The sequence below is a fragment of the Erinaceus europaeus genome, chromosome 8, assembly GCF_950295315.1.
Source record: "Erinaceus europaeus chromosome 8, mEriEur2.1, whole genome shotgun sequence".
Lineage (NCBI taxonomy): Eukaryota > Metazoa > Chordata > Mammalia > Eulipotyphla > Erinaceidae > Erinaceus > Erinaceus europaeus.
In genome coordinates, this window is record NC_080169.1 from 125,382,546 (window position 1) to 125,409,214 (window position 26,669).

Below are 26,669 nucleotides of genomic sequence, written 5' to 3' on the forward strand. Positions count from 1 at the left end.
CCGGCTCCCCGCCTGCAGGGGAGTGGCTGCACAGGCGGTGAAGCAGGTCTGCAAGTGTCTGCCTTTCTCGCTTCCTCTCTGTCTTCCCCTCCTCTCTCCATTTCGCTCTATCCTATCCAAAACGACGACATCAACAATAATAATAACTACAACAACAATAAAAAAAACCAAAAAACAAGGGCAAAAAAAGGAAATAAAAAAAAGAATCCTGCACGGACCACCCCCTAGGGACTCCGCGGGGGGAGGACTCCGCCCCGCCTAGACCCCGCCCCTGCCACGCCCACACCAGGCCCCGCCCCGCCCGAGCCGAGGCCCCGCCCACCCCACGATAGCCCCGCCCCACCCGAGCCCGAAGCCCCTCCCCTCCCCGCCCCCGCCCCGCCCCCACCCGCGCCCAAAGCTCAGGCCCCGCCCCCGCCCCGCCCACGTCCTCGGCGCTCCGGTGACGCGCGGCGCAACGCTCTGACGTAGCGGCCCGTCCCCACAACCCCGCGCCCTGCGTTGCCGCTGGTCTGCTGAGGCGGCTGGCGGCGGGCGGCTGGGGGCGGGCGGCGGGCGATGGTCTGCGGGCCGGCGCGGGACGATGGACGGGCACGACGAGGTGGCGGCGCGCGAGCAGCACTTCCACAGCCGGGTGCGCGAGGGCACGGTGAGCGCCTGACCCCTGACCCCCGACCCCGGACCCCCGACCCCCGACACCACCGCGACCCGCACCCACGCCGCACCTCGACCCCTGCGTCGTGGGTCCCAAACGCCCGACCCTTGACCTCAGGGCTGCGGGACCTTCCTGACCCCGGGCCCAGCCCGGTGACCCCGAGACCGGGGGACACTCCCGATCGGACCCGGGCTGGGCGCTGCCGCCGCACCACTGAGCGGGGACCCTCACCTGTGCTGTGCTGGGACCCGTCACCTGTGCTGGGACCCCTCACCTGTGCTGGGACCCCTCACCTGTGCTGTGCTGGGACCCGTCACCTGTGCTGGGACCCCTCACCTGTGCTGTGCTGGGACCCCTCACCTGTGCTGTGCTGGGACCCCTCACCTGTGCTGTGCTGGGACCCCTCACCTGTGCTGTGCTGGGACCCCTCACCTGTGCTGTGCTGGGACCTGTCACCTGTGCTGTGCTGGGACCCCTCACCTGTGCTGTGCGGGGACCCCTCACCTGTGCTGTGCTGGGACCCGTCACCTGTGCTGGGACCCCTCACCTGTGCTGTGCGGGGACCCCTCACCTGTGCTGTGCTGGGACCCGTCACCTGTGCTGGGACCCCTCACCTGTGCTGTGCTGGGACCCCTCACCTGTGCTGTGCTGGGACCCCTCACCTGTGCTGTGCTGGGACCCCTCACCTGTGCTGTGCTGGGACCCCTCACCTGTGCTGTGCTGGGACCTGTCACCTGTGCTGTGCTGGGACCCCTCACCTGTGCTGTGCGGGGACCCGTCACCTGTGCTGGGACCCCTCACCTGTGCTGGGACCCCTCACCTGTGCTGTGCTGGGACCCCTCACCTGTGCTGTGCTGGGACCCCTCACCTGTGCTGTGCTGGGACCCCTCACCTGCGCTGTGCTGGGACCCGTCACCTGTGCTGGGACCCCTCACCTGTGCTGTGCTGGGACCCGTCACCTGTGCTGGGACCCCTCACCTGTGCTGTGCTGGGACCCCTCACCTGTGCTGTGCTGGGACCCCTCACCTGTGCTGTGCTGGGACCCCTCACCTGTGCTGTGCTGGGACCCCTCACCTGTGCTGTGCTGGGACCTGTCACCTGTGCTGTGCTGGGACCCCTCACCTGTGCTGTGCGGGGACCCCTCACCTGTGCTGTGCTGGGACCCGTCACCTGTGCTGGGACCCCTCACCTGTGCTGTGCGGGGACCCCTCACCTGTGCTGTGCTGGGACCCGTCACCTGTGCTGGGACCCCTCACCTGTGCTGTGCTGGGACCCCTCACCTGTGCTGTGCTGGGACCCCTCACCTGTGCTGTGCTGGGACCCCTCACCTGTGCTGTGCTGGGACCCCTCACCTGTGCTGTGCTGGGACCTGTCACCTGTGCTGTGCTGGGACCCCTCACCTGCGCTGTGCTGGGACCCGTCACCTGTGCTGGGACCCCTCACCTGTGCTGTGCTGGGACCCCTCACCTGTGCTGTGCTGGGACCCGTCACCTGTGCTGGGACCCCTCACCTGTGCTGTGCTGGGACCCCTCACCTGTGCTGTGCTGGGACCCGTCACCTGTGCTGTGCTGGGACCCCTCACCTGTGCTGGGACCCCTCACCTGTGCTGGGACCCCTCACCTGTGCTGTGCGGGGACCCCTCACCTGTGCTGTGCTGGGACCCCTCACCTGTGCTGTGCTGGGACCCCTCACCTGTGCTGTGCGGGGACCCCTCACCTGTGCTGTGCTGGGACCCGTCACCTGTGCTGGGACCCCTCACCTGTGCTGTGCTGGGACCCCTCACCTGTGCTGTGCTGGGACCCCTCACCTGTGCTGTGCTGGGACCCCTCACCTGTGCTGTGCTGGGACCTGTCACCTGTGCTGTGCAGGGACCCTTCACCTGTGCTGTGCGGGGACCCCTCACCTGTGCTGTGCTGGGACCCGTCACCTGTGCTGGGACCCCTCACCTGTGCTGTGCGGGGACCCCTCACCTGTGCTGTGCTGGGACCCGTCACCTGTGCTGGGACCCCTCACCTGTGCTGTGCTGGGACCCCTCACCTGTGCTGTGCTGGGACCCCTCACCTGTGCTGTGCTGGGACCCCTCACCTGTGCTGTGCTGGGACCCGTCACCTGTGCTGTGCTGGGACCCCTCACCTGTGCTGTGCGGGGACCCGTCACCTGTGCTGGGACCCCTCACCTGTGCTGTGCGGGGACCCGTCACCTGTGCTGTGCTGGGACCCCTCACCTGTGCTGTGCTGGGACCCCTCACCTGTGCTGTGCTGGGACCCCTCACCTGCGCTGTGCTGGGACCCGTCACCTGTGCTGGGACCCCTCACCTGTGCTGTGCTGGGACCCGTCACCTGTGCTGTGCTGGGACCCGTCACCTGTGCTGGGACCCCTCACCTGTGCTGTGCTGGGACCCCTCACCTGTGCTGTGCTGGGACCCGTCACCTGTGCTGTGCTGGGACCCCTCACCTGTGCTGGGACCCCTCACCTGTGCTGGGACCCCTCACCTGTGCTGTGCGGGGACCCCTCACCTGTGCTGTGCTGGGACCCCTCACCTGTGCTGTGCTGGGACCCCTCACCTGTGCTGTGCTGGGACCCCTCACCTGTGCTGTGCTGGGACCCCTCACCTGTGCTGTGCAGGGACCCCTCACCTGTGCTGTGCTGGGACCCCGTCACCTGTGCTGTGCTGGGACCCCTCACCTGTGCTGGGACCCCTCACCTGTGCTGTGCTGGGACCCCTCACCTGTGCTGTGCTGGGACCCCTCACCTGTGCTGTGCTGGGACCCCGTCACCTGTGCTGTGCTGGGACCCCTCACCTGTGCTGTGCTGGGACCCCTCACCTGTGCTGGGACCCCGTCACCTGTGCTGGGACCCCCGTCACTTGTGCTGGGACCCGTCACCTGTGCTGGGACCCCTGTCACCTATGCTGTGCTGGGACCCCTCACCTGTGCTGTGCTGGGACCCGTCACCTGTGCTGTGCTGGGACCCGTCACCTGTGCTGGGACCCCTCACCTGTGCTGTGCTGGGACCCCTCACCTGTGCTGTGCTGGGACCCGTCACCTGTGCTGGGACCCCTCACCTGTGCTGTGCGGGGACCCCTCACCTGTGCTGTGCTGGGACCCGTCACCAGTGCTGGGACCCCTCACCTGTGCTGTGCGGGGACCCCTCACCTGTGCTGTGCTGGGACCCCTCACCTGTGCTGTGCTGGGACCCCTCACCTGTGCTGTGCTGGGACCCCTCACCTGTGCTGTGCTGGGACCCCTCACCTGTGCTGTGCTGGGACCCCTCACCTGTGCTGTGCTGGGACCCCTCACCTGTGCTGTGCTGGGACCCCTCACCTGTGCTGTGCTGGGACCCCTCACCTGTGCTGTGCTGGGACCCGTCACCTGTGCTGTGCTGGGACCCCTCACCTGTGCTGTGCGGGGACCCCTCACCTGTGCTGTGCTGGGACCCGTCACCTGTGCTGGGACCCCTCACCTGTGCTGTGCGGGGACCCCTCACCTGTGCTGTGCTGGGACCCGTCACCTGTGCTGGGACCCCTCACCTGTGCTGTGCTGGGACCCCTCACCTGTGCTGTGCTGGGACCCCTCACCTGTGCTGTGCAGGGACCCCTCACCTGTGCTGTGCTGGGACCTGTCACCTGTGCTGTGCTGGGACCCCTCACCTGTGCTGTGCGGGGACCCGTCACCTGTGCTGGGACCCCTCACCTGTGCTGGGACCCCTCACCTGTGCTGTGCTGGGACCCCTCACCTGTGCTGTGCTGGGACCCCTCACCTGCGCTGTGCTGGGACCCGTCACCTGTGCTGGGACCCCTCACCTGTGCTGTGCTGGGACCCGTCACCTGTGCTGTGCTGGGACCCGTCACCTGTGCTGGGACCCCTCACCTGTGCTGTGCTGGGACCCCTCACCTGTGCTGTGCTGGGACCCGTCACCTGTGCTGTGCTGGGACCCCTCACCTGTGCTGGGACCCCTCACCTGTGCTGGGACCCCTCACCTGTGCTGTGCGGGGACCCCTCACCTGTGCTGTGCTGGGACCCCTCACCTGTGCTGTGCTGGGACCCCTCACCTGTGCTGTGCTGGGACCCCTCACCTGTGCTGTGCTGGGACCCCTCACCTGTGCTATGCAGGGACCCCTCACCTGTGCTGTGCTGGGACCCCGTCACCTGTGCTGTGCTGGGACCCCTCACCTGTGCTGGGACCCCTCACCTGTGCTGTGCTGGGACCCCTCACCTGTGCTGTGCTGGGACCCCTCACCTGTGCTGTGCTGGGACCCCGTCACCTGTGCTGTGCTGGGACCCCTCACCTGTGCTGTGCTGGGACCCCTCACCTGTGCTGGGACCCCGTCACCTGTGCTGGGACCCCCGTCACTTGTGCTGGGACCCGTCACCTGTGCTGGGACCCCTGTCACCTATGCTGTGCTGGGACCCCTCACCTGTGCTGTGCTGGGACCCGTCACCTGTGCTGTGCTGGGACCCGTCACCTGTGCTGGGACCCCTCACCTGTGCTGTGCTGGGACCCCTCACCTGTGCTGTGCTGGGACCCGTCACCTGTGCTGGGACCCCTCACCTGTGCTGTGCGGGGACCCCTCACCTGTGCTGTGCTGGGACCCGTCACCAGTGCTGGGACCCCTCACCTGTGCTGTGCGGGGACCCCTCACCTGTGCTGTGCTGGGACCCCTCACCTGTGCTGTGCTGGGACCCCTCACCTGTGCTGTGCTGGGACCCCTCACCTGTGCTGTGCTGGGACCCCTCACCTGCGCTGTGCTGGGACCCGTCACCTGTGCTGTGCTGGGACCCGTCACCTGTGCTGGGACCCCTCACCTGTGCTGTGCTGGGACCCCTCACCTGTGCTGTGCTGGGACCCCTCACCTGTGCTGGGACCCCTCACCTGTGCTGTGCGGGGACCCCTCACCTGTGCTGGGACCCCTCACCTGTGCTGTGCTGGGACCCCTCACCTGTGCTGTGCTGGGACCCCTCACCTGCGCTGTGCTGGGACCCGTCACCTGTGCTGTGCTGGGACCCCTCACCTGTGCTGGGACCCCTCACCTGTGCTGGGACCCCTCACCTGTGCTGTGCGGGGACCCCTCACCTGTGCTGTGCTGGGACCCCTCACCTGTGCTGTGCTGGGACCCCTCACCTGTGCTGTGCTGGGACCCCTCACCTGTGCTGTGCAGGGACCCCTCACCTGTGCTGGGACCCCTCACCTGTGCTGTGCGGGGACCCCTCACCTGTGCTGTGCTGGGACCCCTCACCTGTGCTGGGACCCCTCACCTGTGCTGTGCTGGGACCCCTCACCTGTGCTGTGCTGGGACCCCTCACCTGTGCTGGGACCCCGTCACCTGTGCTGGGACCCCCGTCACTTGTGCTGGGACCCGTCACCTGTGCTGGGACCCCTGTCACCTATGCTGTGCTGGGACCCCCGTCACCTGTGCTGTGCTGGGACCCGTCACCTGTCCTGTGCTGGGACCCTGTCACCTGTGCTGGGACCCCTCACCTGTGCTGTGCTGGGACCCCGTCACCTGTGCTGTGCTGGGACCCCTCACCTGTGCTGTGCTGGGACCTGACACCTGTGCTGTGCTGGGACCTGTCACCTGTGCTGTGCTGGGACGCCTCACCTGTGCTGTGCTGGGACCCCTCACCTGTGCTGGGACCCTGTCACCTGTGCTGTGCTGGGACCCCTCACCTGTGCTGGGACCCCGTCACCTGTGCTGTGCTGGGACCACTCACCTGTGCTGTGCTGGGACCCCTCACCTGTGCTGTGCTGGGACGCCTCACCTGTGCTGGGACCCGTCACCAGTGCTGGGACCCCGTCACCTGTGCTGGGACCCTGTCACCTGTGCAGGGACCCCGTCACCTGTCCTGGGACCCCGTCACCTGTCCTGGGACCCCCGTCACCTGTGCTGGGACCCCGTCACCTGTGCTGGGACCCCGTCACCTGTCCTGGGACCCCGTCACCTGTCCTGGGACCCCCATCACCTGTGCTGGGACCCTTGTCACCTGTGCTGGGACCCGTCACCTGTGCTGGGACCCCCGTCACCTGTCCTGGGACTCCGTCACCTGTGCTGGGACCCGTCACCTGTGCTGGGATCCCCGTCACCTGTGCTGGGACCCGTCACCTGTGCTGGGATCCCCGTCACTTGTGCTGGGACCCCTGTCACCTGTCCTGGGACCCCGTCACCTGTGCTGAGATCCCCGTCACCTGTCCTGGGACCCCGTCACCTGTGCTGTGCTGGGACTCCGTCACCTGTTCTGGGACTGCCATCACCAGTGCTGGGACCCCGTCACCTTTGCTGGGACCCCGTCACTTGTGCTGGGACCCCGTCACCTGTGCTGGGACCCCGTTACCTGTGCTGGGACCCTTGTCACCTGTGCTGGGAACCCCGTCACCTCTCCTGGGACTGTGTCACCTCTACTGGGACCCTTGTCACCAGTGCTGGGACCCCCGTCGCCTGTACTGGGACCCCCGTCATCTTGCTGGGATCCTGTCACTTGTCCTGGGACCCCTGTCACCTGTGCTGGGACCCCCGTCGCCTGTGCTGGGACCCCCATCTCCTGTGTTGGGACCCCTGTCCCCTGTCCTGGGACCCACATCACCTGTGTTGGGACCCCCCTTACCTGTGCTTGGACCCCTGTCACCTGTCCTGGGACTCTGTCACCTGTCCTGGGACCCTGTTACCTCTAATGGTACCCTCGTTCACCTCTGCTGGGACCCCGTCGCCTATTCTGGAATCCCTGTCACCTGTGCTCTGACCCCCGTCACCTGTGCTGGGACCCCGTCACCTGTTCTGGGACCCCTGTCACCTGTCCTGTTACCCCGTCACCTGTGCTGTGCTGGAACCCCGTCACCTATACTGGGACCCCGTCACCTGTGCTGGGACCCCGTCACCTGTGCTGGGATCCCGTCACCTGTCCTGTGCTGGGACCCCGTCATCTGTGCTGGGACCCCGTCACCTATCCTGTGCTGGGACCCCGTCACCTGTGCTGGGACCCCATCACCTTGCTGGGACCCTGTCACCTGTGCTGGGACCCCATCACCTTGCTGGGACCCCGTCACCTGTCCTGGGACCCCTGTCATCTATGCTGGGACCCCCGTCACCTGTCCTGGGACCCCCGTCACCTGTCCTGGGACCCACATCACCTGTCCTGGGACCCTGTCACCTGTCCTGGGACCCCGTCACCTGTGCTGGGACCCTGTCACCTATGCTGGGACCCCTGTCACCTGTGCTGGGACCCCGTCACCTGTCCTGGGACCCCGACACCTGTGCTGGGACCCTGTCACCTGTGCTGGGACCTCGTCACCTGTGCTGGGACCCCGTCACCTGTGCTGGGACCCCCGTCACTTGTCCTGGGACCCCCGTCACCTCTGGAGATGTGTGGAGGTGTGGAGACTGGGCAGGGGCCTCTGGCACACTGTATTTAGTCAGATGGTTCATGTTTTAAATGGGCTTATTTATCTTATATGGGGGGGAGAGTGAGGGAGTGGGAGAGGGGAGGGGGGAGAGGGGGGAGAGGAGGGGAGAGGAGGGGAGAGGGGGGAGAGGGGAGAGAGGGGGGAAGAGGAGTGGAGAGGGGGGGAGAGGAGGGGAGAGGAGGGGAGAGGGGGAGAGGAGGGAGAGGGAGGGAGAGGAGGGAGAGGGAGGGAGAGGGAGGGAGAGGAGGGGAGAGGGGGGAAGAGGAGTGGAGAGGGGGGGAGAGGAGGGGAGAGGAGGGGAGAGGGGGGAGAGGAGGGAGAGGGAGGGAGAGGAGGGGAGAGGGAGAGGTAGGGGAAAAGGGGGAGGGGAGAAAGGGAGAGGGAGAGAAGGATGGAGGGAGAGAGGGAGGGGACAGAGAGAGAGGGATAGAGGGAGAAGAAGGGAGAGGGAGGTGAGGGCGGGGAGAGAGGGAGAGAGAGAGGGAGGAGGGGAAGAGGCAGAGAGGGAGAGGGAGGTCTGGAGCTCCAGTCTGCCATCTGCGTTGCCGGGACTTGAACCCTGGACCCTGTACATGCGAGTTGGGTCCTCCCAGCTCCCAGCCCCCACTGCCACTGAGGGAAACTAGGTTCGAGGCCGGGGTCTGGCCGGGGGTCTGGCAGCAGCACCTGTGTCCTGACGCGGCCCTCGGGGGTGGGGGGCAGGCCGAGCTGGGGACTGGTGTCCTGCTTCGTGGGGCCTGTTCTTTCCCCACCCGGGTCTCCCCTGGCCTCCGTGGCGGTGGCGGTGGTGGTGGCGGGCTGGGTGGGGCGCTCCCTGGCCTCGCTGTGGCTGTGGTGCCCACGCGCAGGTGGTGTGCGGCAGCGGCCCGTGCCCCCAGCTCTCCCGGCGCTGTCTGCGCTCCTGCTGGAACGTCTTTTCAGCTGCTTGTGCCCACCTGGGAATCTTCTTGTTATTAGTCGTTTAAATTATCTTTATTTCCTGGATAGAGACAGCCAGAAACAGACAGGGAGAGAGACAGAGAGACAGACCCCTGCAGTCCTGCTCCACCGCTCGTGAAGCTTCCCCTGCAGGTGGGGACCGGGTCCTGCGCGCCATAACGCGTGCGCTCAGCTAGGCGTGCCAGTGCCTGGCCCCCTGACCCGAACACCCTCCGGGCTTTTCCCATCTGAAGGCCAGTCGTGTCTTCGGGTGGGGGTGCTGTGGGTCTGCTCCACGCTCGTGAGTGGCTGCGTGCGGGCTCCACCCTGCGCAGCTGCCCCAGCCACGCGCGTCTCCTTTTCGCGACGCCCGTCTCCTCACTCGTGGCTGAGGGGAGGAAGGGAGGGCCGTGGCCTCCCTGGCACATGTGGTGCAGAACGGGACTCAGGGCCGAGTGCCAGAAGCGAGCCCGGTGCCCTACCCACCGCGCCACCCCTGGGCCCGCGGTGTGTGTTCTAGTCAGCGGGAATTGCCGGCCTGATGCAGCCTGCTCCTTGCCACTTTCTCCTTTCACTTCCTTGCTTCCCTTCCCTTCCCTTCCCTTCCTTTTCTATTCTTTTCTTTCTTCCTTCCTTTCTTTCTTTCTTTCTTTCCCTTTCTTTTCTCTCTCTTTTTCTTCCTTTCTTTTTATTTCTCTTTCTTTTTAAGGATATTTTTAAAATTTTGTTGAAAGACAGAGAGAATGAGAGCCCAGAGCCCTGCTGAGCCCTGGCTGACGGTGGTGCTGGGGACTGAACCTGGGGCCTCAGAGCCTCCGACAGGAGAGTCTCTGCAGACCCTGTGCCGTCTCCCAGCCCCAGACCACTTTTCTGTGATCAGGTTTCTGTGGAGAAGAGAGGGAATGGGAGAGGGGTGGGCAGCGCAGAAGCACCTAAGTCCACGTCACTTTCTCAGGTGCTCCCGTGGGGTCCCAGGTGGCGCCAGGCTGGAACCCAGGGCCTAGTGCCCAGTGAGGTGCTCTGCCCCCGGGCCACGTCCCGGCTGATGGCTGCTCTCCAATGCCGTTTCAAAACCAGATTCGCCAGAGATCCTGTCCACCTGCCCTGCCCTGCCCTGCTGTCCACCTGCCCTGCCCTGCTGTCCACCTGCCCTGCTGTCCTCCTGCCCTGCTGCCCTGCTGTCCTCCTGCCCTGCCCAGCTGTCCTCCTGCCCTGCCCTGCTGTCCTCCTGCCCTGCCCTGCTGTCCACCTGCCCTGCCCTGCTGTCCTGCTGCCCTGCTGTCCTCCTTCCCTGCTGTCCTCCTGCCCTGCCCTGCTGTCCTGCTGCCCTGCTGTCCTCCTGCCCTGCTGTCCTCCTGCCCTGCCCTGCTGTCCACCTGCCCTGCCCTGCTGTCCTCCTGTCCTGCTGTCCTCCTGTCCAGCTGTCCTCCTGCCCTGCTGTCCACCTGCCCTAAGGCTCCTTGGCTGACTCCCAGAGGCCTGCAGCAGGGCTGAGCTTCCTGTCTGCTGTGAGACTGGGCTGACGGCTCCCTCCCTCCCTCCCTCCCTCCCTCCCTCCCTCCCTCCCTCCCTCCTTTCCTTTCTCTCTTTCCTTTCCTACCTTCTTCCCTCCCTTACCTACTCCTTCCCTCCCTCCCTCCTTTCCTTTCTCTCTTTCCTTTCCTACCTTCTTCCCTCCCTTACCTACTCCTTCCCTCCCTCCCTCCTTTCCTTTCTCTCTTTCCTTTCCTACCTTCTTCCCTCCCTTACCTACTCCTTCCCTCCCTCTCTCCCTCCTTCTTCCTTCCTCCCCTCTTCCTTCCTTTCTCCCTCTCCGTATTCCTTTCCTCCTTCCTCTCTCTCCTAGAGAGACAGAGGCCACAGTGCCAACCCGTCCAGGCAAAGCAGTGCACTAAGTGAGCTGTTTCTCTGGCCCTGAGTGTGTGTTTCTGGCGGGTGTCTGGTCACCTCAGCGCCACAGTGGCCTTGGTCCCTAGCTAGGTGACCGCCTGACACTCTGTTCTGGACACTGCTGTCCCAGTGCCGTTTGCCCTCAACTCTGTCCTGTCAGCCCAGAGGAGGGGCCGTTGCCAGGGCCGCCTGTCTGCCTGGACGAGACTCAGCCTGGGCACCGGCTCCCAGCTGCCTGCTCCTGCTCCCAGGTCACTTGCAAGAGCCTTTTCTGAGTCTGTGGTCACCCCTTTCCCTTTTTAGAGACGTGCTGATTGGGGCAGGGGAGACAGCACAGGGTTCTGCAGAGACTCCTGCCTGAGGCTTCGAGGCCCTGGGTTCAATCCCCCGCAGTACCACCAGCCAGAGTGAGCAGGGCTCTGGGCCTCTCTGTATGCTCTCATCAAATAAATAAAATGTTAGAGAAAACACATACGGGGGCCAGGTGGGGTGCACAGGTGTGGTGCCCAGTGTCCACCCCTCATGATGGTGCTTCTGTCTCCCTGTGCCCAGTGTCCACCCTTCATGATGACCCTGCTGACCCCTGCACCCAGTGTCCATCCCTCATGATGGCGCTTCTGTCTCCCTGTGCCCAGTGTCCACCCTTCATGATGACCCTGCTGACCCCTGCGCCCAGTGTCCATTCCTCATGATGGCGCTTCTGTCTCCCTGTGCCCAGTGTCCACCCTTCATGATGACCCTGCTGACCCCTGCGCCCAGTGTCCATTCCTCATGATGGCGCTTCTGTCTCCCTGTGCCCAGTGTCCACCCTTCATGATGACCCTGCTGACCCCTGCACCCAGTGTCCACTCCTCATGATGGCCCTGCTGTCCCCCTGCCCCGTGCCCAGTGTCCACCCCTCATGATGGCCCTGCTGTCCCCCTGCCCCGTGCCCAGCTCTCTTGCTGTGTGGCCTTGTCTGTGGAGCTGCTCAGACGTTCTCACACGGCTGTTCTCCCAGCTGCTGGGAGCTGAGGCGTCATGTTTGAGAGCCAAGTCTGCGGCCTTCCTTCCCGTTCCCTAGGCGGTCTGATGGCTTCAGGTCTGACTTGCCACTTCTTCCCTGTAGATCTTTCATGTTTTTTGAAAGTCACGGCCAAACCCACACCATATAGTTTTTCCCCGTGAACTTTTTTTTTAAAAGATTTTATTTATTTATGAGAAAGATAGGAGGAGAGAGAGAGAGAAAAAACTAGATACCACTCTGGCACATGTGCTGCCGGACAGGACCTCATGCTTGAGAGTCCAGTGCTTTATCCAGTGCGCCACCTCCTGGACCACAATAGGTCTTTTTTCTTAAGCTACATACAGTGAGAAGACCCCCACACCAAAGCTTCCTTCAGCCAGTGGGGCCAGCGAACTCTTTGGTTGACCTGTAGTCTTGTCTGTCACACTTATGTCTCCATTTTGAGTCATTTTTCAGGAGAGGTAGAAATGTCGGTGTCTAGAGTAATTTCTTTCAACCAAGGAAAAATCTAGACACTTGAATAAGTTGTTTGCAGTAGGAGAGATTCATTGCATTTAAAACTAGTCATGATGGAGATTCTTGGATGGTTCACAATGAACTCCACGGTGCTTCTAAAGAAATGGTGATTCTGATGTTATTTACAGTACCCACGCAAAGGGGGAAAGATCTTGAAGTTACCGTGACCTCAGTGAAAATTCAGTAGACAGCAGGCTCTAAAATAATCTCACTTGAGGGCTGAGCACTGGTGTGCCCGGCTAGGCTCGCGTAAGCGCGAGGACCCGCCAGGGATCTAGGTTCAAGCCCCAGCTCCCCACCTGCAGCTGTCTCTGTCTCTCCACCTCTACTCCTTCTCCTTTCTCTCTGTTCTGTCTAATAAAATGGAAAAAACGGCCCCCAGGTGCAGTGAATTCGCAGGCCAGCACTGAGCCCCAGCGACGACCTTGGAGGCAATAATAATATGATGGTGTGACGGAATCCTCTCACCTGTAAACGCCAGAATAGTGAAAAGTCAGCGCACGGAGCGGCTGAAAGAACCACTGTGCTCTCAGCGGCACAGGCTTGTGCCAGGGCGGCCGACACCGCGGCGGGTATCAACACGGTCCGCCGCCTCAGCAGCCTGGAGGGCCCAGAAAGTGCGGGTAGAATCAAGGGCCGCTGCTCACAGCTCGCCGGGCAAGGGGGAGGCGGTGTGGTGCGCACACATGTTTACCGCACAGCCAGCAGGAGGCGCTCTCGAGGTGGCCGTGAAAGCCGTCTCCCTCCGTCTTTGTGAGGAAGGCCCGTCGACTTCCAGCGTCTGCCGGGGCCCAAGGATGAGACCAGGTCACCGGAATGGGCCGTCAAGCTGTCAGTCAAGAGCGGAGGACGCGTGCGGCTCGGCCCTGGGTTCAGGCCCTGTGAGTGGGAGTAAGCGCCCGCGTGTCGGGCAGAAGGATGTGGTGGTGCTGGGCACAGGCGTAAAGGTCAGACGCCCCTACCATCGGACTGTCACCCGAGCCCGAAAATCAAATCTCCAACAAGGGACAGTTTTTCCCATGAGAACCCAGAGCTCGATTTGAAGGGAAAAGCAGACAGGATGACTTGTGAGGATGCCCTGGATTGAACCAGAGGGACCGGACTCCCAGACATGCCCTGGTTGCTGCCAGGTGGCGAATTCGAGGCAGAGCCCATGGTGGAGGATGAGGGCACAGCGCGTGAGAGGAAGCCACAGCCTGGAGTAGACGCCAGCCACGAGGCTGGTGCAGGCACTCCACGGCGCCTGTCCAACGGGAGGCCGGCTTGGTGGTGACCACTCTTGGACACTTGAGCTAGCCAGACTGAGCAGTGCCAGCCGTTTGTCACCCTTCAGGGGACAAGTGGGGTGTGAGGCGAGGCCCTGGCGGAGGGCCACAGGACAGCTGCCCTAATGCAGAGACCTGGACACTGACAGAGGCCACTGCTGCCCCGTGCCCACAGACACTGCCAGAGGCCTCAGCTGCCCCGTGCCCACAGACACACACTGACAGAGGCCGCTGCTGCCCCGTGCCCACAGACACACACTGACAGAGGCTGCTGCTGCCCCGTGCCCACAGACACACTGACAGAGGCCGCTGCTGCCCCGTGCCCACAGACACAACTGACAGAGGCCGCTGCTGCCCCGTGCCCACAGACACTGCCAGAGGCCTCAGCTGCCCCGTGCCCACAGACACACACTGACAGAGGCCGCTGCTGCCCCGTGCCCACAGACACTGCCAGAGGCCTCAGCTGCCCCGTGCCCACAGACACACACTGACAGAGGCCGCTGCTGCCCCGTGCCCACAGACACACACTGACAGAGGCTGCTGCTGCCCCGTGCCCACAGACACACACTGACAGAGGCCGCTGCTGCCCCGTGCCCACAGACTGACAGAGGCCGCTGCTGCCCCGTGTCCACAGACACACACTGACAAGCCGCTGCTGCTCCGTTCCCACAGACACACACTGACAGAGGCCGCTGCTGCCCCGTGCCCACAGACACACACTGACAGGCCGCTGCTGCCCCGTGCCCACAGACACTGACAGAGGCCCCTGCTGCCCCGTGCCCACAGACACAACTGACAGAGGCCGCTGCTGCCCCGTGCCCACAGACACACACTGACAGAGGCCCCTGCTGCCCCGTGCCCACAGACACAACTGACAGAGGCCGCTGCTGCCCCGTGCCCACAGACACTGACAGAGGCCCCTGCTGCCCCGTGCCCACAGACACACACTGACAAGCCGCTGCTGCCCCGTGCCCACAGACACACACTGACAGAGGCTACTGCTGCCCCGTGCCCACAGACACACACTGACAAGCCGCTGCTGCCCCGTGCCCACAGACACTGACAGGCCGCTGCTGCCCGTGCCCACAGACACACACTGACAGGCCGCTGCTGCCCCGTGCCCACAGACACTGACAGAGGCCCCTGCTGCCCCGTGCCCACAGACACAACTGACAGAGGCTGCTGCCCCGTTCCCACAGACACACACTGACAGAGGCCGCTGCTGCCCCGTGCCCACAGACACACACTGACAGGCCGCTGCTGCCCCGTGCCCACAGACACTGACAGAGGCCCCTGCTGCCCCGTGCCCACAGACACAACTGACAGAGGCCGCTGCTGCCCCGTGCCCACAGACACACACTGACAGAGGCCCCTGCTGCCCCGTGCCCACAGACACACACTGACAGAGGCCGCTGCTGCCCCGTGCCCACAGACACACTGACAGAGGCCGCTGCTGCCCCGTGCCCACAGACACACACTGACAGGCCGCTGCTGCCCCGTGCCCATAGACACACTGACAGAGGCTGCTGCTGCCCCGTGCCCACAGACTCACTCTGACAGGCCACTGCTGCCCCGTGCCCACAGACACACACTGACAGAGCCCACTGCTGCCCCGTGCCCACAGACACTGACATAGGCCGCTGCTGCTCCGTGCCCACAGACACACACTGACAGAGGCTGCTGCTGCCCCGTGCCCACAGACTCACTCTGACAGGCCGCTGCTGCCCCGTGCCCACAGACACACACTGACAGAGGCCGCTGCTGCCCGTGCCCACAGACACACACTGACATAGGCCGCTGCTGCCCCGTGCCCACAGACACACACTGACAGAGGCTGCTGCTGCCCCGTGCCCACAGACACACTGACAGAGGCTACTGCTGCCCCGTGCCCACAGACACACACTGACAGAGGCCGCTGCTGCCCGTGCCCACAGACACACACTGACATAGGCCGCTGCTGCCCCGTGCCCACAGACACACACTGACAGAGGCTGCTGCTGCCCCGTGCCCACAGACTCACTCTGACAGGCCACTGCTGCCCCGTGCCCACAGACACACACTGACAGAGGCCGCTGCTGCCCCGTGCCCACAGACACACTGACAGAGGCTACTGCTGCCCCGTGCCCACAGACACACACTGACAGAGGCTGCTGCTGCCCCGTGCCTACAGACACACACTGACAGGCCGCTGCTGCCCCGTGCCCACAGACACACACTGACAGAGGCCGCTGCTGCCCCGTGCCCACAGACACTGACAGAGGTCCCAGTCCCCGGCTGTTTCCCGTCCATCCTGTTGGCTCCCGAGCTCTAGACTGTCATGGAGTCTTCTCTGGGTGGGTGTGTTTTTGCCCTGGGAACACGGGAACATCGCCTCCTGGGCCATGTTCACGGTCATGTCGAGTCTCAGCCTGGGAGCCAGCAGCTAGAGGTGATGGGGTCCACAGTTTGTCTCTGAATGTATCGGGGGCCAGGAGGTAGCACACCTGCAGAGCACACACCTCACCACACACAAGGACCCGGGTTCGAGTCCCTGACCGCCACGTGGGGAAGGGGCAGCTTCATGGGTGCTATAGTGGTAAGCGGGGGTCTCCTCTCTCCCTCCCTTCCTCCCTCCCTCCCTGTGTCTTCCACTTTATCTTTTAAAAGTTTTTATTATTGGATAGAGACAGAAATTGAGAGGGGAGGGGGAGATAGACAGAGTCCCCTGCAGCCCTGCTCCACCACTCATGAAGCTTCCCCCCTGCAGGTGGAGACCAGGGGCTTGAACTTGAGTCCTTGTGCACTGTGATGTGTGCGCTCAACCAGGTGCGCCACCGCCTGCCCCCCCTTACACATTATCTTAAAAGAAAAAGTCCACTGGGAGCAGTGGATTCACACAGGCCCCGTGCCCCGTGAAGATCCACCTGTGCAAACAGCCAGAGCCGATCGGGGGTGAAGAGTTGGACAGAGAGCCACCAGTGCTGGTGGGGGGCCCGGGAGGGACCGGGACCGAGAGCGAGTGGGCCTCTGTCCTTGGCCTCTGGGCTGGAGAGTCTCGGGCCTCTGTGGCGTCTGTCGGCCGGGACAGAGCTGCGTGGGTCACCAAGGACCCTGCCTTCCCACGCGGCCCGTCAGCGGCTTTCCCTGTGTTTTCATCACCCGGGACTGACTTGTCTGTTTATCCACGGGGCGTTTGTCTGTCTCCCCGGCAGTCTTCTCTCAGCTCGTCACCCCTGACCGTCCATGCCAAGACCGCAGGACTCATCCTTCTTCCTGGTGGAATAGTATTCCGCCGTGTGCAGGCATCAGCCTGTCCCAAGCCGCGCCACCTCCCAGCATGCTCTACTGCTGAGGGGTGGGGGTGGGCGCTCCCGCCTGCTCCCCCAGGCGGCTGCTGAGCTGATGCCTGTCACTGCCCTGCCACAGGCCTGTGAGGGCACTTTGGTGGAGTCATGGGAAGATGCCCTGTCGCCTTCCTGGTGGTGGTGGTGCTCCGCTGGGCTGCTTGACGTGCTAAGGTCTGGCAGTTCTAACAGGCGGCTAGACGTGCAGCTGTTTACTAATCCTCACCTTTCTCCTTTAAGTGGTTGTTTTTTTTCTTTTCCCTCCAGGGTTACTGCTGGGACTCGGTGCCGGCACTACAAATCCACTGCTCCTGGTGGCCATTTTTTCCAGTTAATTGGACAGGACAGAGAGAAATTGAGAGAGGAGGGAGAGATAGAGAGGGGGAGAGACACCTGCAGACCTGCTTCACCACTCGTGAAGCAACCGTCCCCCGCATGTGGGGAGCCGGGGGCTCGAACTGGGGTCCTCGTGTGGGTCCTCTGCGCTAGTGCCATGTACACTTAACCAGGCGCGCCCCCACACCCCGCCCCGCCCCACGGTCGCCGAGGCCAAGAAGCCGCGTGCAGTGCGTCAGCCGCCTGTCTGTCCCCTCACAGATATGCTTCCTGCTCTTCGCGGTCCTGTACGCGGTCTCCTACTTCATCATCAGCAGATACAAGAGGAAGGCAGGCAAGTGCGGCCGGGACAGGAGAGGCGCCACCGTCCCGGGGACCCCCACCTGCCGTGCGGGGCTGCGGCCCCGTGTGAGGCTCCGTCTCGGTGCCCAGGGACAGCTCAGACGGCGGGAGTGCGGTCGCCAGTGAGCGGCTGCTCTCTGGACCTTCTGACTTTCTTTGTTATTAGATAGAGACAGAGAGAAATCAGGGGAGGGAGATGGAGAGGGAGAGAGACACCCGCAGTCCTGCTCCACCACTCTTTCCCCACAGCTTTCCCCCTGCAGGTGGGGACTGGGGAATCAAACCCAGGTCCTTGTGCCCTGTGATGCCCGCACCCAGCCAGGTGCCCCACCCGGCCCTGCACTCTGGCTTTCTGGACGAGTTGGCATTGCCTGGCATCAAGCAGAAAATACTATGGGAGCCATTTGCTTAGGGAAGCAACTGCTCCTTCAGGGGCTTAGGGCGCTGCTCTCCAGGCCAACATTCCCAGAGGGAGACAGAGACAGAGACCGCAGCACCGAGCTTTCCCCAGTGCTGCCGGACTGCCGGGGGTGGCTCCCGCGCCTGGGCGGACACCCTCGGGTGTGCTGTCTGCGGGCTCTCTGTGGAGACTTCACCTACACGTGTTAGCCTGCGCTCAGGAAGGAGCCTGCTTGAGCCGCAAGGCGGCCACATGGAGTCAGCCTGACGTCACGTGATCCGAACGTGACTCCAGCGAGCGAGCTCAGCTCAGAGACCGACCCACGTCTAGAACCCGCTGCTCGAAGTTGCCCTGTGTGTGTGCGTGCGTGTGTGTATGTGTGTGTGTGCGTGTGTGTGAGAGTGTGTGTGAGTGTGCATGTGTGTGTGTGTGTGTGCGTGTGTATGTGTGTGTGCACGTGTATGTGTGAGTGTGTGCACATGTATGTGTGAGTGTGCACGTGTATGTGTGAGTGTGCACGTGTGTGTGTGTGCACGTGTATGTGTGCGTGTGTGTGCACGCGCACTCTGAGCGGTGGGTGCAGGTGGGCTGCTGAAAGCCTAACGCCTCTGCTGTCCTTGCAGACGAGCAGGAAGACGAAGACGCCGTGGTCAACAGGATCTCGTACGTACTCACCTGCTGCCTCCACAGGCTCACTTCCCGGGAGCTGCAGCCGGGCTCTGCGTGCCCCCCCCCCCCCCCGCCTGCACGCCCTGGCTCTGCGTGCTGCCCCCTAGGCCTGTCCTGGGCTCTGCTTGGTGCCCCCCCCCCCGGCCTGCACGTCCTGGGCTCTGCGTGCTGCCCCCCCCCCCCCGCCTGCACATCCTGGCTCTGCGTGCTGCCCCCGGGCCTGTCCTGGGCTCTGCTTGGTGCCCACCCCCCCGGGCCTGCACGTCCTGGACTTGGTGCCCCCTGGGCCTGCATGTCCGGGGCCGGGCTTCCATGTGGAGCGCACTGGATTCCGGGCTGGGGGAAGCGTGGCTGTCGGCTGCCACAAGGTGGCGCCATCCTCAAGGCCACCGCCGGAGACTGCCCAGCCCCATGCAGCGTGAGCGCCGGGGGTGAGAGTCCCGCTGTCCCTCCCGGGAGGCCAGGCCCTACGCAGGGCTGGGCGTGCTTCTGCCCAACCCAGGAGGCCCAGTTCAGAGTTCAGAGAGGCAGCCCTGGGGGCCATGAGCTGCCCCCACCCGTTTCCAGGTGTGTGCCCTCTGAGGACCTGGAAGAACACGTCCTAGGCGGAATTCACTGCCTGCGATGTTCTGCTTTTGGACTTAGAGTCTCGTCTTTATGATTATTTATTTGATTTATTATTGGATAGAGACAGAAATTGAGAGGGGAGGGGAGACAGAGACGGGGAGAGACAGAGAGACACCTGCAGCCCTGCTCCACTGCTCCTGAAGCCTCCCCCTTGGGTGGGGAGTGGGGGCTTGAACCCGGCTCCTGGCGCACTGTAGTGTGAGCGCTTACGCAGGTGCGCCCCAAAAGGCCCGGCCGCCCTCTTAGAAACCTGCTCACGCCAGCTCTCGCTAGAGGTGGGGTCTGCAGAGGTGGGGTGTCTCCTCTCTGCGTCCCCGCCCCGCCTTGCCCGCCTGGCCTGACGCCCCTCTCCGCAGGCTTTTCCTGAGCACCTTCACGCTGGCCGTGTCTGCGGGTGCCGTCCTGCTGCTGCCCTTCTCCATCGTCAGCAACGAGGTGCTGCTGGCCTTCCCGCACAGCTACTACATCCAGTGGCTCAACGGCTCCCTCATCCACGGTGAGCGTGGCACGGTGAGCGGGGCACATGGCATGGCGGGGGTGGGCTTGCGGGGCGGACGCGGCACGTGGTGCGCACGTGTGCTGTGGGGGCCGCGGCATGTGGCCTGGCGGGGGTTCCCGTCCTGCAGATCCTCCATCCCCGCAGTTGGAGGGAGGCGCGGTCGGTGACCCGTCTCTCCCAGCCCTCTGCGGACGCCTCTCCTCAGACTGAACTGCGGTGTCGCGGGCGGGCACAGTGCTCGCTCCTGAGGGGGTGTCTCGTAGCACACCGCCTCCCCATCTCGGCCACTTCCCTTGTGGGCTCCCCGTTGCCCGTGCTGGTGTTTCTGTTCTGGGTGACGGTCAGGTGAGCCGCAGACATTTCCCTCTTGATCCGTCGTCTTTCAACCTGCGGGAGCCGTTTCCGGACATGAAGAGTCTTAGCATCTTAGGCTAGTGCACATTTCTGCCTGTCAGGCGGGGAGGCCTGGCCGTGTGGACTCTGTCCCGTGTGGCCTCTGTCCCGTGTGGCCTCTGTCAGGCGGGGAGGCCTGGCCGTGTGGCCTCTGTCCCGTGTGGCCTCTATCCCGTGTGGCCTCTGTCCCGTGTGACCTCTGTCAGGCGGGCGGGCCTGGCCCCTGTGGCTTCTCTCATAGCGGGACAGGAAGCCCGGTGAGCGCAGCTATTCAGGACACTCACTGAGTGAGGAAGTGGGATGTGTGGGCTCAGCCGGTGTGCCCCTCTCCGTGTGTCCCTCTCGGTGTGTCCGTCTCTCGCTGTGTCCCTCTCTCGGTGTGTCCCTCTCGGTGTGTCCCTCTCTGTGTGTCCTCTCTCGGTGTGCCCCCCTCTTGGTGTGCCCCTCTCTCGGTGTGTCCCTCTCTCGGTGTGCCCCTATCGGTGTGTTCCTCTCGGTGTGACCCTCTCTCGGTGTGCCCCTCTCTCGAAGTGTCCCCTCTCGGTGTGTCCCTCTCTCGGTGTGTTCCTCTCGGTGTGTCCCCTCTCGGTGTGTCCCTCTCTCGGTGTTTCCCCTCTCGGTGTGTCCCTCTCTCGGTGTGTCCCTCTCTTGGTGTGTCCCCTCTCGGTGTGTCCCCTCTCGGTGTGTCTCTCTCGGTGTGTCCCTCTCTCGGTGTGTTCCTCTCGGTGTGACCCTCTCTCGGTGTGCCCCTCTCTCGAAGTGTCCCTCTCGGTGTGTCCCTCTCTCGGTGTGTTCCTCTCGGTGTGTCCTCTCTCGGTGTGTCCCTCTCTTGGTGTGTCCCCTCTCGGTGTGTCCCCTCTCGGTGTGTCTCTCTCGGTGTGTCCCTCGCAGTGTGTACCCTCTCGGTGTGTCCCCTCTCGGTGTGCCCCTCTCGGTGTGTCCCTCTCTCGGTGTGTCCCCTCTCGGTGTGTCCCCTCTTGGTGTGTCCCTCTCTCGGTGTGTCCCTCTCTCGGTGTGTCCCTCTCGGTGTGTCCCCTCTTGGTGTGTCCCTCTCTCGGTGTGTCCCTCTCTCGGTGTGTCCCTCTCGGTGTGTCCCTCTCTCGGTGTGTCCCTCTCGGTGTGTCCCTCTCTCGGTGTGTCCCTCTCTCGATGTGTCCCTCTCTCGGTGTGTCCCTCTTGGTGTGTCCCTCTCTCGGTGTGTCCCTCTCTCGGTGTGTCCCTCTTGGTGTGCCCCTCTCTTGGTGTGTCCCCTCTCGGTGTGTCCCTCTCGGTGTGTCCCCTCTCTTGGTGTATCCCCTCTCGGTGTGTCCCTCTCTCGGTGTGTCCCTCTTGGTGTGCCCCTCTCTCGGTGTGTCCCTGTCGGTGTGTCCCCTCTTGGTGTGTCCCTCTCTCGGTGTGTCCCTCTCTCGGTGTGTCCCTCTCTCGGTGTGTCTCCTCTCGGTGTGTCCCTCTCTCGGTGTGTCCCTCTTCGTGTGTCCCCTCTCGGTGTGTCCCTCTCGGTGTGTCCCTCTCTCGGTGTGTCCCCTCTCGGTGTGTCCTCTCTCGGTGTGTCCCCTCTCGGTGTGTTCCTCTCGGTGTGTCCCCTCTCGGTGTGTCCTCTCTCGGTGTGTCCTCTCTCAGTGTGTCCTTCTCTCGGTGTGTCCCCTCTCGGTGTGTCCCCTCTCGGTGTGTCCCCTCTCGGTGTGTCTCTCTCGGTGTGTCCCTCGCAGTGTGTACCCTCTCGGTGTGTCCCCTCTCGGTGTGCCCCTCTCGGTGTGTCCCTCTCTCGGTGTGTCCCCTCTCGGTTAGCCCCTCTCTCGGTGTGTCCCTCTCTCGGTGTGTCCCTCTCGGTGTGCCCTTCTCTCGGTGTGTCCCTTTCTCGGTGTGTCCCTCTCGGTGTGTCCCTCTCTCGGTGTGTCCCCTCTCGGTGTGTCTCTCTTGGTGTGTCCCTCGCAGTGTGTACCCTCTCGGTGTGTCCCCTCTCGGTGTGCCCCTCGGTGTGTCCCTCTCTCGGTGTGTCCCCTCTCGGTTAGCCCCTCTCTCGGTTAGCCCCTCTCTCGGTGTGTCCCTCTCTCGGTGTGTCCCTCTCGGTGTGTCCCTCTCTTGGTGTGCCCCTCTCGGTGTGCCCTTCTCTCGGTGTGTCCCTCTCTCGGTGTGTCCCTCTCTCGGTGTGTCCCTCTCTCGGTGTGTCCCCTCTCGGTGTGTCCCTCTCTTGGTGTGCCCCTCTCAGTGTGTCCCCTCTCGGTGTGTCCCCTCTCAGTGTGTCCCTCTCGGTGTGTCCCCTCTCTCCGTGTGCCCCTCTCTCCGTGTGCCCCTCTCTCGGTGTGTCCCTCTCAGTGTGTCCCTCTCTCGGTGTATCCCCTCTCGGTGTGTCCCTCTCTCGGTGTGCCCCTCTCGGTGTGCCCTTCTCTTGGTGTGTCCCTTCTCTCGGTGTGTCCCTCTCGGTGTGCCCCTCTCGTTGTGTCCCTCTCAGTGTGTCCCCTCTCTCGGTGTGTCCCTCTCGGTGTGCCCCTCATGGTGTGTCCCCTCTCGGTGTGTCCCCTCTCGGTGTGCCCCTCTCGGTGTGTCCCCTCTCGGTGTGCCCCTCTCGGTGTGCCCTTCTCTCAGTGTGTCCCTTTCTCGGTGTGTTCCTCTCGGTGTGTCCCTTTCTCGGTGTGTTCCTCTCGGTGTGTCCCCTCTCTCGGTGTGTCCCCTCTTGGTGTGTCCCCTCTCGGTGTGTCCCTCTCCTTGTGTCCCTCTCGGTGTGTCCCTCTCCTTGTGTCCCTCTCGGTGTGCCCCTCTCGGTGTGTCCCTCTCTCGGTGTGTCCCTCTCTCGGTGTGTCCCCTCTCTCGGTGTGTCCCCTCTCTCGGTGTGTTCCTCTCAGTGTGTCCCCTCTCTCGGTGTGTCCCCTCTCGGTGTGTCCCTCTCGGTGTGTCCCTCTCGGTGTGCCCCTCTCGGTGTGCCCCTCTTGGTGTGTCCCTTCTCTCGGTGTGTCCCTCTCTCGGTGTGCCCCTCTCGGTGTGCCCTTCTCTTGGTGTGTCCCTTCTCTCGGTGTGTCCCTCTCGGTGTGCCCCTCTCGTTGTGTCCCTCTCAGTGTGTCCCCTCTCTCGGTGTGTCCCTCTCGGTGTGCCCCTCATGGTGTGTCCCCTCTCGGTGTGTCCCCTCTCGGTGTGCCCCTCTCGGTGTGTCCCCTCTCGGTGTGCCCCTCTCGGTGTGCCCTTCTCTCAGTGTGTCCCTTTCTCGGTGTGTTCCTCTCGGTGTGTCCCTTTCTCGGTGTGTTCCTCTCGGTGTGTCCCCTCTCTCGGTGTGTCCCCTCTTGGTGTGTCCCCTCTCGGTGTGTCCCTCTCCTTGTGTCCCTCTCGGTGTGTCCCTCTCCTTGTGTCCCTCTCGGTGTGCCCCTCTCGGTGTGTCCCTCTCTCGGTGTGTCCCTCTCTCGGTGTGTCCCCTCTCTCGGTGTGTCCCCTCTCTCGGTGTGTTCCTCTCAGTGTGTCCCCTCTCTCGGTGTGTCCCCTCTCGGTGTGTCCCTCTCGGTGTGTCCCTCTCGGTGTGCCCCTCTCGGTGTGTCCCTCTCGGTGTGCCCCTCTCGGTGTGTCCCTCTCTCGGTGTGCCCCTCTCGGTGTGCCCTTCTCTTGGTGTGTCCCTTCTCTCGGTGTGTCCCTCTCGGTGTGCCCCTCTCGTTGTGTCCCTCTCAGTGTGTCCCCTCTCTCGGTGTGTCCCTCTCGGTGTGCCCCTCATGGTGTGTCCCCTCTCGGTGTGTCCCCTCTCGGTGTGCCCCTCTCGGTGTGTCCCCTCTCGGTGTGCCCCTCTCGGTGTGCCCTTCTCTCAGTGTGTCCCTTTCTCGGTGTGTTCCTCTCGGTGTGTCCCTTTCTCGGTGTGTTCCTCTCGGTGTGTCCCCTCTCTCGGTGTGTCCCCTCTTGGTGTGTCCCCTCTCGGTGTGTCCCTCTCCTTGTGTCCCTCTCGGTGTGTCCCTCTCCTTGTGTCCCTCTCGGTGTGCCCCTCTCGGTGTGTCCCTCTCTCGGTGTGTCCCTCTCTCGGTGTGTCCCCTCTCTCGGTGTGTCCCCTCTCTCGGTGTGTTCCTCTCAGTGTGTCCCCTCTCTCGGTGTGTCCCCTCTCGGTGTGTCCCTCTCGGTGTGTCCCTCTCGGTGTGCCCCTCTCGGTGTGTCCCTCTCGGTGTGCCCCTCTCGGTGTGTCCCTCTCTCGGTGTGCCCCTCTCGGTGTGCCCTTCTCTTGGTGTGTCCCTTCTCTCGGTGTGTCCCTCTCGGTGTGCCCCTCTCGTTGTGTCCCTCTCAGTGTGTCCCCTCTCTCGGTGTGTCCCTCTCGGTGTGCCCCTCATGGTGTGTCCCCTCTCGGTGTGTCCCCTCTCGGTGTGCCCCTCTCGGTGTGTCCCCTCTCGGTGTGCCCCTCTCGGTGTGCCCTTCTCTCAGTGTGTCCCTTTCTCGGTGTGTTCCTCTCGGTGTGTCCCTTTCTCGGTGTGTTCCTCTCGGTGTGTCCCCTCTCTCGGTGTGTCCCCTCTTGGTGTGTCCCCTCTCGGTGTGTCCCTCTCCTTGTGTCCCTCTCGGTGTGTCCCTCTCCTTGTGTCCCTCTCGGTGTGCCCCTCTCGGTGTGTCCCTCTCTCGGTGTGTCCCTCTCTCGGTGTGTCCCCTCTCTCGGTGTGTCCCCTCTCTCGGTGTGTTCCTCTCAGTGTGTCCCCTCTCTCGGTGTGTCCCCTCTCGGTGTGTCCCTCTCGGTGTGTCCCTCTCGGTGTGCCCCTCTCGGTGTGTCCCTCTCTCGGTGTGCCCCTCTCGGTGTGCCCTTCTCTTGGTGTGTCCCTTCTCTCGGTGTGTCCCTCTCGGTGTGCCCCTCTCGTTGTGTCCCTCTCAGTGTGTCCCCTCTCTCGGTGTGTCCCCTCTCGGTGTGTCCCTCTCAGTGTGTCCCTCTCTCGGTGTATCCCCTCTCGGTGTGTCCCTCTCTCGGTGTGCCCCTCTTGGTGTGTCCCTTCTCTCGGTGTGTCCCTCTCTCGGTGTGCCCCTCTCGTTGTGTCCCTCTCAGTGTGTCCCCTCTCTCGGTGTGTCCCTCTCGGTGTGTCCCTCTCAGTGTGCCCCTCATGGTGTGTCCCCTCTCGGTGTGTCCCCTCTTGGTGTGTCCCTCTCTCGGTATGTCCCCTCTCGGTGTGTCCCTCTCGGTGTGTCCCTCTCTCGGTATGTCCCCTCTCGGTGTGTCCCTCTCGGTGTGTCCCTCTCTCGGTGTGTCCCTCTCTCGGTGTGTCCCTCTCTCGGTGTGTCCCTCTCTCGGTGTGTCCCTTCTCTCAGTGTGTCCCTCTCGGTGTGTCCCTTCTCTCGGTGTGTCCCTCTCGGTGTGTCCCTCTCGGTGTGTCCCTCTCTCGGTGTGTCCCCTCTCTCGGTGTGCCCCTCTCGGTGTGTCCCTCTCGGTGTGCCCCTCTCGGTGTGTCCCTCTCTCGGTGTGTCCCTCTCTCGGTGTGTCCCTCTCTCGGTGTGTCCCTCTCTCGGTGTGTCCCCTCTCTCGGTGTGTCCCTCTCTCGGTGTGTTCCTCTCTCGGTGTGTCCCCTCTCTCGGTGTGTCCCTCTCTCGGTGTGTCCCCTCTCTCGGTGTGCCCCTCTCGGTGTGTCCCTCTCGGTGTGCCCCTCTCTCGGTGTGTCCCTCTCTCGGTGTGTCCCTCTCTCGGTGTGTCCCTCTCTTGGTGTGCCCCTCTTGGTGTGCCCTTCTCTCGGTGTGTCCCTTTCTCGGTGTGTTCCTCTCGGTGTGTCCCCTCTCTCGGTGTGTTCCTTCTCGGTGTGTCCCCTCTCGGTGTGTCCCTCTCAGTGTGTCCCCTCTCTCGGTGTGCCCCTCTCTCAGTGTGTCCCTCTCGGTGTGTCCCTCTCTCGATGTGTCCCCTCTTGGTGTGCCCCTCTCTTGGTGTGCCCCTCTCTCAGTGTGTCCCTCTCGATGTGTCCCCTCTCTCCGTGTGCCCCTCTCTCGGTATGTCCCCTCTCGGTGTGTCCCTCTCGGTGTGTCCCCTCTCTCAGTGTGTCCCTCTCTCGGTATGTCCCCTCTCGGTGTGTCCCTCTCGGTGTGTCCCTCTCTCGGTATGTCCCCTCTCGGTGTGTCCCTCTCGGTGTGTCCCTCTCTCGGTGTGTCCCTCTCTCGGTGTGTCCCTCTCTCGGTGTGTCCCTCTCTCGGTGTGTCCCTTCTCTCAGTGTGTCCCTCTCGGTGTGTCCCTTCTCTCGGTGTGTCCCTCTCGGTGTGTCCCTCTCGGTGTGTCCCTCTCTCGGTGTGTCCCCTCTCTCGGTGTGCCCCTCTCGGTGTGTCCCTCTCGGTGTGCCCCTCTCGGTGTGTCCCTCTCTCGGTGTGTCCCTCTCTCGGTGTGTCCCTCTCTCGGTGTGTCCCTCTCTCGGTGTGTCCCCTCTCTCGGTGTGTCCCTCTCTCGGTGTGTTCCTCTCTCGGTGTGTCCCCTCTCTCGGTGTGTCCCTCTCTCGGTGTGTCCCCTCTCTCGGTGTGCCC

The 26,669-nt window shown here is 63.7% G+C and overlaps 1 protein-coding gene across 4 annotated transcripts in view; it reads left to right on the plus strand.

Moving 5' to 3' along the window:
* The first annotated feature begins 501 nt into the window (after positions 1-501).
* The window catches only part of LMBR1 (limb development membrane protein 1), a 129,519-nt gene continuing 103,351 nt past the window's right edge, over positions 502-26,669 (plus strand). Inside the window, exons 1-4 of one of the 4 annotated variants that reach the window (XM_060196890.1) lie at positions 505-649; positions 17,566-17,638; positions 18,670-18,709; positions 19,699-19,838. In XM_060196890.1, the coding sequence (XP_060052873.1) occupies positions 584-649; positions 17,566-17,638; positions 18,670-18,709; positions 19,699-19,838 (319 nt within the window). In that variant the 5' untranslated portion in view covers positions 505-583. Of the gene's footprint in view, positions 650-17,565; positions 17,639-18,669; positions 18,710-19,698; positions 19,839-26,669 lie in introns of all 4 variants that reach the window. The other 3 variants (XM_060196887.1, XM_060196889.1, XM_060196888.1) reach the window with 3 other exon arrangements.